Source organism: Phyllobates terribilis, unplaced genomic scaffold (genome assembly GCF_046119375.1).
Source record: "Phyllobates terribilis strain yellow unplaced genomic scaffold, ASM4611937v1 Scaffold_4__5_contigs__length_816908805, whole genome shotgun sequence".
Taxonomy (NCBI): Eukaryota; Metazoa; Chordata; class Amphibia; order Anura; family Dendrobatidae; genus Phyllobates; species Phyllobates terribilis.
This window is the reverse complement of record NW_027362764.1, coordinates 354,342,186-354,357,115: the sequence shown is the minus strand read 5'-3', so window position 1 is coordinate 354,357,115 and position 14,930 is coordinate 354,342,186. Positions and strand designations below refer to the sequence as shown.

The following is a 14,930-nucleotide window of genomic DNA, read 5'->3' as shown; positions in this document are numbered from 1 at the left end:
TCGTGGCATGGCAGCGGCTCCGACTCCATTGTCAACTGATAATTTCTCTGTTCGGAAGGCGGTGAGGAGAGGCTTGCAGAAAATGACCCCGGGTGATGACATAGAGGCCTTTTTAACCGTTTTTGAAAGAGCTGCCGATAGAGAGAAATTCCCGCGGATGTCCAGGCGGATGTCCTGGTGCCATACTTAACGGACGAGCAACAAAGGTCTTCTATGATTTGGCCTTACATGATGCCAAAGAATATGAAAAATTTAAAACAGAAATTTTGGCGCACTTGGGGGTGACAATGTCTGTCAGGGCACAATGGCTCCACCGCTGGGCATATCACAGTGACAAACCCCCTTGCTCCCAAATGTTTGATCTGCTGCACCTTGTCCAAAAGTGGTTACAGCTGGAGTACTCTACCCCAGGGCGGACTGTGGAGCGAGTTATAATAGACTGGTTTGTGAACTCCCTTCAAAACCTGATGCAGACTTAGGTTGCTCAGGGAGATCCCCAGAATGCCGATAACTTGGTCGGACTGGTTGAAAGGTATCAGGGGGTCGACGGATTCGTGGGGAGGCAACCTATTCCATACTGAAGGCAGAGGTTAAAAGGGGGTGGGGCGTCCAAAGTACAAGGGGGCGGCAGAGGTCATGCCAAGGCCCTCATCGGGGGATGTAATTTGTTGGAGATGTCATGGTCCAGATCATATAGCAGCCTATTGTCCCCTGACCACAGAGCAAATGGACTGTAGCATGGGACGCTGGTGTTCCTTCTACGCATATCCAGCGTGCAGTGTGGACTGTCCTCCTGGCAAGGGAATGCCCTGTAACAGTGAATGGCCTGCAAATGACTGCATTACTAGACTCAGGATATTTGGTGACCCTCGTGAGGGCCACACTTTCTCTCCAATTGATCCCTGGAAAGAAGGTTGGCGTCCGCTGCATTCACGGGGATGCTAAAGACTATCCGGTGGTCAGAGTTCCATGAGGTCGGTGTGGTCCCGAATTTGTTGCACCCAACCATCATAGGCCGAGACTTTGTGTTGCTTTGAGACTTGTGGGGGGTGAGGGGGACGGAGACATGGATTAGTCGGGTAAGAAACGGTTTGGCCTTAAAAAAATCTCACCAACCCCAAGAGTCTGAAGGGTTTCCCTTCTGTTTAATGGGAAAAGAGAAGAAAAGAGTAGTATTCCCTGAGGCAGACACTCCTGAGATAGGGACGACCACTGAAAATTTGGGTTTCACCCAACATAGAGACCTATCGCTAAAAGAAGCGTTCAATAAGGTAACCGTCATAAACGGCATAGCACAGGAGTCGGGGGCTGACACCAGGTTTTCCTATTTTATGTTGAGTGGAGATTTATTGTACCGAGTTAATAAAGTGAGGGAGGAGATAGTGGAGCAGTTGTTGGTACCAGCACCCAATAGAAAAAGGGAGTTGGATAGAGCTATATCACATGTCTAAGGTGACCATCTGGGGGTGGACAAAACTCATGAGCGAGTCATGCAGAGGTTCTATTGGCCAAGATGTCACAGAGAAATCATAAGATATTGCAAGTCCTGTCCCACCTGCCAGTTAACTGCTACCACCTCTCTCTTCCAAAATCCTGTCATGCCGATATCCATCAAGGTAGGGCAACAGAGGGATCCCCTTGAACCTCCATGTGGGCTGGAAAATACAGAAGGGGACACTGAGGATGTCACAGTGGCAGAGACACTGTCACCGGCCCAGAAACAACAGTGCAAAGAACTACTTCATCAGAACCGGGACCTGTTCTCGGAGTTGCCAAGAAATACGCAGGTGGCTGAACATGAAATTGTGACGGAAACACATGCCTGCGGGAGAGTCACGTTTCTGCAACAACCACAGGAAACTAAATGTGATGTTGAAATGTGATGCGTATCCAATGCCCTGCATTGATGATCTCCTGGAGAAGTTAAGGTCAGCCAGATACATCTCCACCCTGGACCTAATGAGAGGTTACTCCCAAATCCTTCTCTCTCAAAGTGCAAAGGAGAAGACGGCCTCTTCTACAACTGACGGTTGCTTCCAGAATTCCGCTCGGGATGCAAGGAGCCCCAGCTACATTCTGGAGGGCCATAGACCGGACCTTAGCCCCTCACAAAAAGTACGCTGCAGCTTACCGCGACGATATTGTGATATTCAGCTCGGATTGAGAAGTCATCTGCAGAAAGTCCAGGCCGTGTTGGATGCACTGAAGAAAGTGGGGTTTACCATAAACTCAAAGAAGTGAAAATACCTGGGCTACATCATTGGAAAAAACAAAGTAAAGCTGCAGGTGAATAAAGTGGAGGCAGTCCAAAATTGGCCGAAACCGATCTCCAAGGAACAGGTTTAGGCATTTCTGGGAAAGGTGAGATACTACGAGCGGTGTATCCTGAATTTTGACTTGATAGAAGCACCCATGACCAACATTCTTAAGGGCACGAAGACTGTGATGGACAAATAGTCTCTGGAAGCAGAGATGGCGTTCCAAGAGTCGAAACTCAGGGCTACAGGACTTCAACTTTCATGTGGAACACAGGCCTGGGAAGCTACATGGCAATGCAGATGCCCTGTTTAGACTTCCCTGTATGGTGACTGAAGGTGCCAAAACCTATGGCTTTGGGCAGAAGAGGGGGATACAGTCATATGAAAAAGTTTGGGCACCCCTATTAATCTTAAGCTTAATGTTCTATAAAAATTGGTGTTTTTGCAACAGCTATTTCAGTTTGATATATGTAATAACTGTTGGATACAGTAATGTTTCTGCCTTGAAATGAGGTTCATTGTACTAACAGAAAATGTGCAATCTGCATTCAAACAAAATTTGACAGGTGCATAAGTATGGGCACCTCACCAGAAAAGTGACATTAATAGTTAGTAGATCCTCCTTTTGCAAAAGTAACAGCCTCTAGTCGCTTCCTGTAGCTTTTAATGAGTTCCTGGATCCTGGATGAAGGTATTTTTGACCATTCCTCTTTACAAAACAATTCCAGTTCAGTTAAGTTTGATGGTCGCCGAGCATGGACAGCCCTCTTCAAATGATCCCACAGATGTTCAATGATATTCAGGTCTGGGGACTGGGATGGTCATTCCAGAACATTGTAGTTGTTCCTCTGCATGAATGCCTGAGTAGATTTGGAGCGGTGTTTTGGATCATTGTCTTGCTGAAAGATCCATCCACTTTGTAACTTCATATTTATCACTGATTCTTGAACACTATTGTCAAGAATCTGCTGATACTGAGTGGAATCCATGCGTCCCTCAACTTTAACAAGATTCCCAGTGCCAGCATTGACCACACAGCCCCAAAGCATGATGGAACCTCCACCAAATTTTACTGTGGGTAGCAAGTGTTTTTCTTGGAATGCTGTGTTTTTTTGCCACCATGCATAACGCCTTTTTGTATGACCAAATAACTCAATCTTGATTTCATCAGTCCACAGGACCTTCTTCCAAAAAGAAATTGGCTTCTCCAAATGTGCTTTTGCATACCTCAGCCAACTCTGTTTGTGGCGTGCTTGCAGAAACGGCTTCTTTCGCATCACTCTCCCATACAGCTTCTCCTTGTGCAAAGTGCCTTGTATAGTTGACCGATGCACAATGACACCATCTGCAGCAAGTTGATGCTGCAGCTCTCTGGAGGTGGTCTGAGGATTGTCCTTGACTGATCTCACCATTCTTCTTCTCTGCCTTTCTGATGTTTTTCTTGGCCTGCCACTTCTGGCCTTAACAAGAACTGTCCCTGTGTTCTTCCATTTCCTTACTATGTTCCTCACAGTGGAAACTGACAGGTTAAATCTCTGAGACAGCTTTTTGTATGCTTCCCCTGAACAACTATGTTGAATAATCTTTGTTTTCAGATCATTTGACAGTTGTTTTGAGGAGCACATGATGCCACTCTTCAGAGGAGATTCAAACAGGAGAACAATTTGCAAGTGGCCACTTTAAGTAGCTTTTCTCATGATTGCATACACCTGGCTATAAAGTTCAAAGCTCCATGAGGTTACAAAACCAAAAAAAGTGCTTTAGTAAGTCAGTAAAAAGTAGGTAGGAGTATTTAAAACAAGAAAATGATAAGGGTGCCCATACTTATGCACCTGTCAAATTTTGTTTGAATGCAGATTGCACATTTTCTGTTAGTACAATAAACCTCATTTCAAGGCAGAAACATTACTGTGTCCAACAGTTATTACATATATCAAACTGAAATAGCTGTTGCAAAAACACCAATTTTTATAAAACATTAAGCTTAAGATTAATAGGGGTGCCCAAACTTTTTCATATGACTGTATGTGATAAGGTCACTGGCAAAGTACTGGAGAGAAGCTCCAGTGATAGAAAGTAGTAGTGATAGTAGTGATAGAAAGTGTTCCTACACATGAAGTATAGTAAGGGGTTAATCAGCTATCTTAGGGCTAGGGTGATTAAAACACCTGTAGAAAGCGAGGAACTCAACGGATAAAATGACAGCCTTTCAGAGCATTTGGTGTGGGGAGGGCCTGGAGGCACAAGTTCTGTAGCTGTGGTGTGCATGTTAAGGAAAGCTAAACCTTGGGTTGTTTTGTTCCTGAAGCGGGAGGTTACCCGTAGCAACAAGGACTGTGCCATACGTTATGGTTAGATTTTGTTTTTCCTGTTAGGCCAGGAAGGCCGTGTTTGTTTTTGCTAACATTGCTGTAGTTTATGCAGTGCCCTTAATAAACTCAGTAGAATATTTAAACAGACAGTGTTCATGTGTACCTCTATATGCAACCAAGTGAGTTGATCTACCACAGTGGGTTTAAGTTTATTAACAAACTAGATGGAGGCCCAATGCTATGTCACGATGGGGGCAGGCTTTGCAGCATTGAGAATCTCTCCCCCCATGTGCTCACCCACCTATCCACTCTCTCTTTCCCCCATGTGCTGACTTCTCCCGTCTGTGCTCTCTTCTTTGACCTGTCTACCCCATGTGCTATCCCCCTTGTCTGCTGTCTCTCTCCTTCCTGTGCTGTGTTCTCCCCTCATGTGCTGTCCTGTTTGAGCTGTCTCCCCCCTGTGCGCTTTCTCTCTCCCCCTGTGCGCTTTCTCTCTCCCCCATCTGCTGTCTTCTCCTCTCATGTGATCTCTTCTTTGACCTGCGTACCCCATGTGGTCTCCCCCTTGTCTGCTCTTTCTCTCCACCCCTGTGCTGTCTTCTGTGCTCATGTGTTCTCTCGTTTGAGCTGTCTCCCCGCACAGTAAATCAGACCGCTGCCATCTTTGTGCAGGCAGACAGCGGCGGTCACATTAAAACTACGCATGCGCCCCTCCTGTACAAACATGGCGGCGGTCAGTGAATCATTCGGCTGATCCCGGCGGCGGCGTGTGCGGCGTATACGGCGTGTTTGCGACGGTGTTCCGCTGGTGGTACCGCACAAGAGGTTGGTACCACCAGCGGTTTCGATATTGAGACACCCATCACTTGGGTGTCCCAATATGGCGGTCGACAAACTTCCATCGCTTGGAATTCTGGGATCCGGACACATCTGGACGGAACTGGATGTGAAGACATTACAAGGTAAGTATATTATAGATGGAAAGAACATGGTATCACAACAAACCTGCCAAGAGAGGGCCGCCCATTAAAACTTTCAGCCTGGGCAAGGAAGGTATTAATCAGAGAGGCAGCACACAGACTAAAGGTAACCCTGAAGGAGCTGCAGAGTTCCCAAACAGAGACTGGAGTAGCTGTCCATACGACCACATTAAGGCATTGTGCCATAAAGGCACTCCATTGAGGGGGCCTTTATAGAAGAGTGGGCAGAAAAAAAGTCTTTACTTATACACAAAATTTGTAAGGCTTGTTTTGAGTTTGCCAGAAGACATGTGGGAGTCTCCCCAAATGTATGGAGGAAGATGTTATTGTCAGATGAGTTTAAAATTGAACTTTTTGGCCACCAAGGTAAACGCTATGTCTGGCACCAAACCAGCACAGCTCATCACCCCAAGAACACCATCCCCTCAGTGAAACATGGTGGTAGCATCATACTGTGGGGATGTCGCTCGGCAGCAGGCACAGGGAAAATGGTCTGTGTCGAGGGGAAGATGAATGGTGTGAAATACAGGGAAATTCTTGAGCAAAACCTGTTTCAGCCTGTCAGTGATTTGAGACTTGAATGGAGGTTCACCTTCCAACAAGATAATGACTCAAAGCATACTGCTAAAGCAACACTCGAGTGGTTTAAGTGGAAACGTGTAAATGTTTTGGAGTGGCCTAGTGAATACTTTCGCAAGCCACTGTAGAAGATGACAGTTGCTACTGATAAGATTGTATGTAAAGAACAAGAGAGGAGAAGAAAGGAGATAGAGGTAGAGCTCCTCCCCCTCCCATACACATAATCTTGTCAGTAGCGTAGGACTAGCTAGTCTGTAGTGACTCACATCTGACCAGCAAAAGCACAGTCACAGACGCACTATGCGCAATCCACCACTGCTAGGCAAGTCCTTAAGGGCCGGGATATTCTTCACCCACTCCCGAAGGGGAGGGGGGATTTACAGAGCCCTTCCCAGACTGCTGTTACAGGATAACTGGGGTCTGGTGATGCAGATGATGTTGAATCAGGTACAGGAATAAAACTAAAGCAAGCAAAAAGCCCAAATGAAAACTAAAGGGAAACCCCTGGACAATAACTAATAAAGAAGAGCCAATAACAACTACTGAGAAGCAACCAGAGCTCAACCAGGAAGCACTCACCATTCACCTACACAAGGGAACTGAATAAACAGCACTGAACTGAATTAAATAGCTACCAGCCCAAATCTAAAGGTAAGAATCAGGTTATGCATTCCTTCCAAACATGTCCAGGGAGCCACTTCCTGTTCACCTGCACAGCAGGGTGCACACACTCCTACAAATAGTTAACACCAGGCAAGACAGAATTCTGCATTGCCTGGCAACTGGGAGACCGAATCCCATGTATCCTGGGCCGCGAAGCCTGTGGGAAGCACGGCATCCCATGTTCCCACATCGTTCACCACTTCCATACATGAGGCGCCACAGTGTGTAGTCGCACCACCCAAGTGCCTGCTAGCTCTGCCCACAGCGCGGACAGATGGCGGAGAAGTCTGGTAACCGGAGAATGATTGCGTCCACGGCAGGTATTCCTAACATAGTAACTGTCATCTCCTACCTCAGTAATGTAACAATCTATCTTCACTTAATACAGTGAAATTACACTTTAAAGCAATCCCTAAATTTAAAGGGTTGTCCACTACTTGGACAACACCTTCTCATTCCTCATGTATGGCTCTGTTAAAATAAAAACACTTATACTCATCTCTGGCACAGTACGGGCTGTGTTGCCACTCGCGTTCCCGGGCTTACATAAGGTTGTTATGTCACGTGAGCCCTGTGCCCAATCAGTGCTGGCTTCACTGTCCCCGCCTTCGGACAAATCAAACATCAAGAGAGCAGCTGCAGCCCTAACTTCCTGTTTATGTTCAATACATCCAAAGGTGTGGATAGTGAAGTCGGTGCTGATTGTGCACAAGGCTCAGGTGACATAACAACCTCATGTGAGCCCTAAGAATGCGAGAGCTGATACCGCTGGAATGGGGTCGGCATGGGAGGTGAGTATAAGTGTTTTTATATTAACGGGGCCAAACATGAGAAATGAGAAGGAGTTGTCCTAGTCGTGGACAACGTTGACTTTCACAAGAGAATTGTCATGACAAAGCAGTGTTCATAGATCGTTATTCTCACTATACATAGCAGTACTGAAGTACTATGTTCCACCTAAGAGTCGGTATCTTTTCGGCAACAAGGGGTTCTCCGTTGGGGTTGTTTCCCCTGTGGAAGATGTTCTATCAGTAAATATATTCTCAAAACAACAGAATTCGTTAATTGAAAAAAAGACAAAACCCTTCTAAATAGTTCATCATATCACTTGTTAGACGGAGGCGGTCATATACCATGTTAGCTGCCCATGTGGACTTATCTACATAGACATGACCACAAGACCCTTTAAAGTCTGTATTCAAGAACATAATAGGTACATTAAGAATGCAGTCACTTGTCCTGATCCTCAGTTGCTTAAAACTATACCTAAAGCATTTTTTTGAAGCTCATAACTGCAACCCTAGGGGATTTGTGGCCTGCGGTATATGATCTATATGGGCTTCAGGGGTGGTAATATCAAGCCAAAGTTTTTTCAAAAGTAAACACGCTGGATCATCACGTTGGATGCTGTAGCACACTAAGGTTTAAATGAAACTGTCAGTTTCAAGTCTTTTCTTTGAACAACTAGCGTTTTTTTTTACGGTGGGCCTTTATATATGTGTTTTTATTCTAATTTTTGATCATTTTCTCTTTATTTAATAATTTAAGATCTATTTGTTATATTTCCCCCTCTGATGTTTTATATTTATATGGAATCTAAGCTCAACTGGAGTTTTTTAGCATCCTATCCATGTCAAGCATGCCCTGTGAAACCCTGATGACCATCATCAAGGTTACATGCTCTGACTGATCATGACAATCTTGCTTATTGTTCTCCTTTCCTTTTAAACACAATTCTTGTATTCCTTATTTATTGTTTTGTTATCTATTTGATATATTATTATTTATTATCCTGTTGATTCTATAGATATTATAGTGACAGCTTATTCACTACGTGCTACCCTTGTCTATTTGGATACTTATGGCCATTTTTTAGCAATGCTGTTACTTAGATGTTTTGGGAGGTAGCCACTCCCCTCACCATATGTGATGCGGTCTCCACTGCATCCTCAAGACTATGAGGCTACGGTCACACGTTCAGTATTGGGTCAGTATTTTACATCAGTATGTGTAAGCTAAAATCAGGTGTGGAACAATCAGGGAAAAAGTATAATAGAAACACGTCACCACTTCTGTATTTATCACCCTCTCCTGGTTTTGACTTACAAATACTGAGGTAAAAAACTCACCAAATACTCAACATGTGCAGTTGGCCTTATGCACCACTCCAGCATAACAGCCCGGAGTTCCTATTCTATACGAGCGCAGACGCACTTCGTGCATGCTCTGCTCTGCCCTGATGGTGTTGCAGGCTGTGCAGTGTTGCCATGATGATGGGGGTGATGACGCACGTCCTCCCATCCATCAAGCATCGCAAACCGGCCCGCCCTGTCACGGGAAAGGAGCAACATCGCCGACGACGCGCAAATTTGCTGTACTATCTACCATTACCATTTAAATTGTACCCACCTTTTAACACTAGCCATGCCTCCTGACGAAGCCAAGCAGGTGAAATGCCCGTCGAGGTGCCAGCACATCCCTCTCTGCGCTCCCATTCTAACACACCACGACCCAAGGTATTACTTACTAATATGTGGTCACATTCTAGACGTCTTATGTTATATGCCTTATTCTAGGGTATGGTGTAAGATGATCATATAACTTTGTGTTGCCATGCCATGCATGTATTGCATTCATTGTTCTTACCATTTGCATCAATGCAGTCCTGCTGACTCTTGCTTGATATTATCCTACAATGTTATTCAGATATATACTTTGGTCATTCGTACATTTAGTCTTATGACAAGCCTTGATTTGGTGTTGCATTAACTACTTGATCTCCTTGCAATTTTGTATTATGGCTAATATTTTCTGGATATAATAATTGTGTGTTATCCAGGTAGAGATTCAGGGTATTCACATACTTGGCGATATCATAAGCCATGTCTCACTTTTCATTTCCCGAATTACCCATCAACCAGAATACACACCTACATAGTGTAGTCAAAATTTCTAATTGACACTATACCTATGCACGTTATATATGGGTGCAATTAGTCCAAATATATATTTAAATCTATGCTGCATGTGATTTTTCTACATATCTTTATGGGGTTTACAATCCTTGGGAGCCAAGACCCTTGGGATTATTGTCTCTTGTATATACATTTTTTTTCCATCTTCTCCTATATTTTTCTAGCCATACTTCTCCCTGATCTATACTTTTTGTATTGTATTATATTAAATTGTATATTTTGTAATAAACTTGAATATTTTTCTCTATTCCCTAAGTCTCTGGGTTTCTTTATTATTTCTTTATTATTTATCTCCTCAGCTCTTAGACATATACCAAAAAGATGAAGTATTGGATACCTACCACTTCACCAGGCTGTCACTATTCTCTTAGAACTGGGAGAGGATCCCATGCTTTGCTAATCCTAATACCTAATATTGCTCCTACCAACAAATATTAAAATCCTGATCAAAATTCTCACAAGCAGCCGATGGTATGATATTTTACCTGGCAAGCTCTGGCCTATCTTTGCTTAGAGCCTTCGCCCTAATAGATGAGTTTGTAATGACCCAAACTTTGGAGAATGTTTTATACACCTGTGAAAACTGACAATGGGACTGACTGAAAAACCTGAATTCAATGATTAAGAGGTGCGACCCAATACTTTTGTCTATATAGTGTATGTTCTGCATAGAAAAATATAATCTCACTTGCCAGGTCACTTACAAGGCAAGAGAACATTGTAAATGTATGTAGTCTTTAGCAGGGCTGCCACCAGGAACTTTGGGGCCCCATACTGGCAACATTTTTGGCCCTCCTTGAGAATTTGCCCGGCCTCCACCCCAGCTCCATATCCACTCCAGCCCCACGTTCATCTCTCTAACCTTCCACAGTCCCACCACCCACTCTTGGAAAAACTCTTCTTTCTGCACCACAAATATTGCAACACCATGACCAGATCACATATTACCACCACCTAGTGATTGAATAATACCACATACAGGGACAAATACCATCATACCAAAAGCGGATCACATATTACCACCACATAGTGACCGAATAATACCACATACAAGGGACCGAATACTGCCACACCCTGACCAGATCAAATATTACCACAGCCTAGTGACTGAATAATACCACATACAGGGACAAATACCATCACACCATGAGTGGACCACATATTACCACCACATAGTGACCTAATAATACCACATACAAGGGACTGAATACTACAATACTGATCATTACTAAAAAAACACAGTACTAATATTATGAAAAAGGAAAAATTGAACTTTACCTCCTTAAAGCAGCACATTAAACTGCACCCCTTGCCTCGGTGTGGGCTGGACATAGCCCAATTAGAGTAATCAATACAAAATAAGAACAGCACTAAAAGGTGGTGGTGTTGGGGATATCTCCTTACCTCTTGTCACTATGTGATCGTAGCATTCCTATCTGGATACTGAATGGTGAAAGATATGTGGAATCTTTTGTGCTGGATCCGTGCTTGTTCTTGTAAAACGATCGATATTAGGTATGATGCCGGCCTGACACGTCTCTACCTACACATGTTCAAAAAAGCCTCCATCTTGCAGATGTGTGATGTCACTCTGAACAGTACATGCTCTCCTTAGGACAAAAAATGGGAGTGCTCTTCTCCAACGTGTCTCCATCCAGCCCCATGTCTCCATCCTACCCCCATGTCTCTTCATTCTGCCCCCTCCATGTCTCCATCCTGTTCCCATAGTGCAGCTTTACAAAAAAATAAAAAGTTTCTCCTTGCCTTCCAGCGCTCCAGCAGTGCCTGGCTCTCTCATCACCCGAAGCACGGTCGCAGGCGCATGACAGTGATGTCATATGCCAGTGACGTGCGCGCTGATGACAGCTACCAGCCTGTGATTGGCTGGTGGCTGTTAACTATTGCCATGCAGGAAGCTTCCCGCACGTCAATAGATTTCAAGTGAATGTCTGTCCGAGGACGCACGTTCACAGTAACTGAAATGGCAAAATCCTGCCGCTGGGGCCCGGTGAGCAGAAGAACGGTGAGCCCGATCAGGCTCCATCTGCTCACCAGGCCCCATACGCTAGTAAGGGCAGTAATGCCCTGATGGTGGCCCTGGTCTTTAGCATTAGTATTTGATGGTACAAATCACTGTGCTACTATTTGATATGTACACTTTTTTCTGTTTTAATCTACCAAGGAAGGTGGAACTTGATGGACTTAGGTCTTTTTTCAACCTATGTAGCTATGTAACTACTGATACTACACAGTCAAAACTTGCATCCTTCATTCACAATGTTACATTTTATGACACTGTAATGGTTGAAGCTTTCTTACTGTGGTGTAGTCGAGTTCTCTTGGGGCAGAGTCTACTATCGCTTGAACCAATGCATCGAGCATACCAGATGACAGATTTGGTTGTGATAATTCCTGATGACATGGGCTTTTTGGTTTAGAAGGCAGCCTTCCTCTTCTTCCTTTAAGATTATCTGTTCTTACAACTAAATAAATAATGATAAAAGATACAGCTCTGTAATATGATGCATACATCACTGTGTTTGGATACATTTTAATGATCTACACTTTTCCATAAGAAAGTTATCAAAATGTTAGTGTTAAATGCTAATACTTTTAGGTAAATACATGTATATATTAAAGAGGTTTTCTGACATTTTCATGCCTTCATGTGACCACCCATTCGTGCTGCGAATACATGGGAATTGTGAGAGTGTGCACATTGTACACGGTCATGATTTGTCAGTCTGCAGCCACATAGTGATTACAGACTTTTCTTTTCAGCCCAAAAAGCCACTTTAACACTTTATACATGATGGATAATAAATAGGATGATAATATATCCTATTAGTGCAACAATAACATTTTATTACATTATGCCTTCAGAATGCAGAAAACATTTTCATACTTGACATAAATTAAAAACAGTAAAGCTATCTTTACAATAAAATACTAATTTTAGTAAGAACATAAATGCAATACGAATCTAAAATGAAGATAATGATAATCTCATTATAATACATATTGTGCTATGAACAGCTAAACAGCATTTTAAGGAACTCTTACCTTCCTTTACCATGCCAACATTTAGACATTTCTGAAATCTGCAATACTGACATCGATTTCTCCGTCTTTTGTCCACGGGGCAGCTTTTATTTGCCAAACAGACATATTTTGCATTTTTTTGTACTGTCCGCTGAGAATAATAAATAAAATACTATTCTAATTGAAGTAGAAGTGGGAGACGCTAACAAAACAAGGCATGCAATTTACTACTTAATAAGCAAGCAATGCAATTTGTTTTATTAGATAAAATTAATTTTCCAACACAGTAGCCTGCAGACAGATAAAATGTATGAGGCCTGGTGGCTGTCAGTGAAATTATCCAGACTGAGAGAATGAGTCTGATGGAAGTCATTGGAACTACAAATGTAAAACATGAAAAATGGTTCATGATCACATACGATATTATGACCTTAGAAAGTCAAAACATATACTTATAAACCTTTCTTTTGGAGATCCACTGGCAAAATAGAATGATTTGTGTTCATGTGAGTACTGTGGATTTTCAGCCATAAATGCGAGCAATATGCAATGCATATATAAAGTTGGGTCCATAAGTATTTCTACAGTCACACATGTAACCAATCATAAAAAACGGTATTTACCTGCAGTCATACTACTAATTTTCAAGTTTATAGCGTTTTAAACATGTGGCAGCCTGTTTGGATGCTCAACTACAGGGAGAACATGAAGTTATATTCTCCCTGCAGCTGCTCGGTTCCAGTCATCTGCGCACTGTCAGGGGCAGAAAGCAGGCTGCAATCTGTATACAGTGAGCGAACTGTAATCATGCCCACTGCTTTCTGATTGACACCCTGCTCAACACACACACGCTACAGAGCAGGATGTCATTCTAGGAGCAGGGGGAGTGATTACAGCATGTTCACTTTATATAGAGTGCTGACTGCACATAGCCCCAGTGCCAGCAAATTACTACAGACAGAATATCACCTAATTTTCTCCCTGCAACCGATCAACCATATAGACAGCAATATATGTTTAAAAAGGTATTTACCTGCACATTAGCACTAAGGTTCCAGGTACAGTGAATATATTTTAATTGTTTTTGAGTGACAAGTTCCCTTTAAGCCTCTGTCTGCCCGAGCAAAGGATTTGCACCAAAGCCAATAAGATGTAACTGACATGCAGATCTGTAGCTTTAATTCAGGAGGTATTGTAGTAATATTGCATTAAAGGGGTATTCCCATCTCCAAGATCCTCCAATATGTAGTAGGTGTAAGAATAACAATATTAGCAAATACCTCCAATTAGAAATGTAGTATAGTTCTTCTGATTCGCTATGTCTCTTTCCTCATGTGCAGGCATGGCAGGACCTTAGGTATCCATGGTTACGACCACTGATCTAGTGACAGTTAGGCTATGTGCCCACGATGCAGAAATGCTCTGGATTTTTTCCTGAGCGTTTCTGCATCTCCCTGGCAGAAAAAACACATGCGGATTGTACATGCGTTTTCCTGCCAGGGACATGCGGATGTGAAGCGTTCTTCACTGCATTTCCACATGCGTGTTGTCAGGAGCTTTCCAGGCGATTTTAGCATCACTTGGAAAGTGCTTGACAACTCGGTCACACTATATAAATCCATGCAAACAGCATGGATTTATATAGTGTGACCGAGAGAATGTCAAAAAATAAAAAAATAAACCTATACTTACCCTCCGATGGCCCCTGCAGTCTTGCTGCGCTCGTTCCTGGCTGCCGGCAGATCGCGGTACGCTGTACTGAAGGCCCTGCCGTCACATGACTGACGTCACCGCAGGTCCTTCAGTCTTGCGCGATCAGAAGGCAAGCACAGGGAAGGAGTCCGGGGGCCGTCGGAAGGTGAATATAATCTTTATTTTTTGTTTTATTCTTTTTCTACAGATTTTTTAATGGTACCTGAGTGTGGATGAGACTCTCCTCTCCTCTACACCCAGGTACCATCTGCACATTACAACGTGCCAATTACACAAGTACAGATGCAGTCTTGCGGAATTGGCGCGTTCTAATGCAAGTCAATGGCGGCGAAAACGCAGCATTTCCGCAAAATAATTGGTAGTGCTGTGGATTTTTCCACAATGATAATCCGCAGCGGAAATTTCCCC

General features: G+C 43.4%; 1 protein-coding gene across 1 annotated transcript in view; it reads right to left on the bottom strand.

Annotated features, from left to right (window-relative positions):
- NR4A3 (nuclear receptor subfamily 4 group A member 3) overlaps positions 1-14,930 on the bottom strand; it is a 223,361-nt gene that overhangs the window by 141,152 nt on the left and 67,279 nt on the right. Inside the window, exons 4-5 of the mRNA XM_073678412.1 lie at positions 12,831-12,960; positions 12,087-12,250 (exon numbers count right to left, since the gene is read on the bottom strand). Of these exons, the coding sequence (XP_073534513.1) occupies positions 12,087-12,250; positions 12,831-12,960 (294 nt within the window). The remainder of the gene's footprint in view (positions 1-12,086; positions 12,251-12,830; positions 12,961-14,930) is intronic.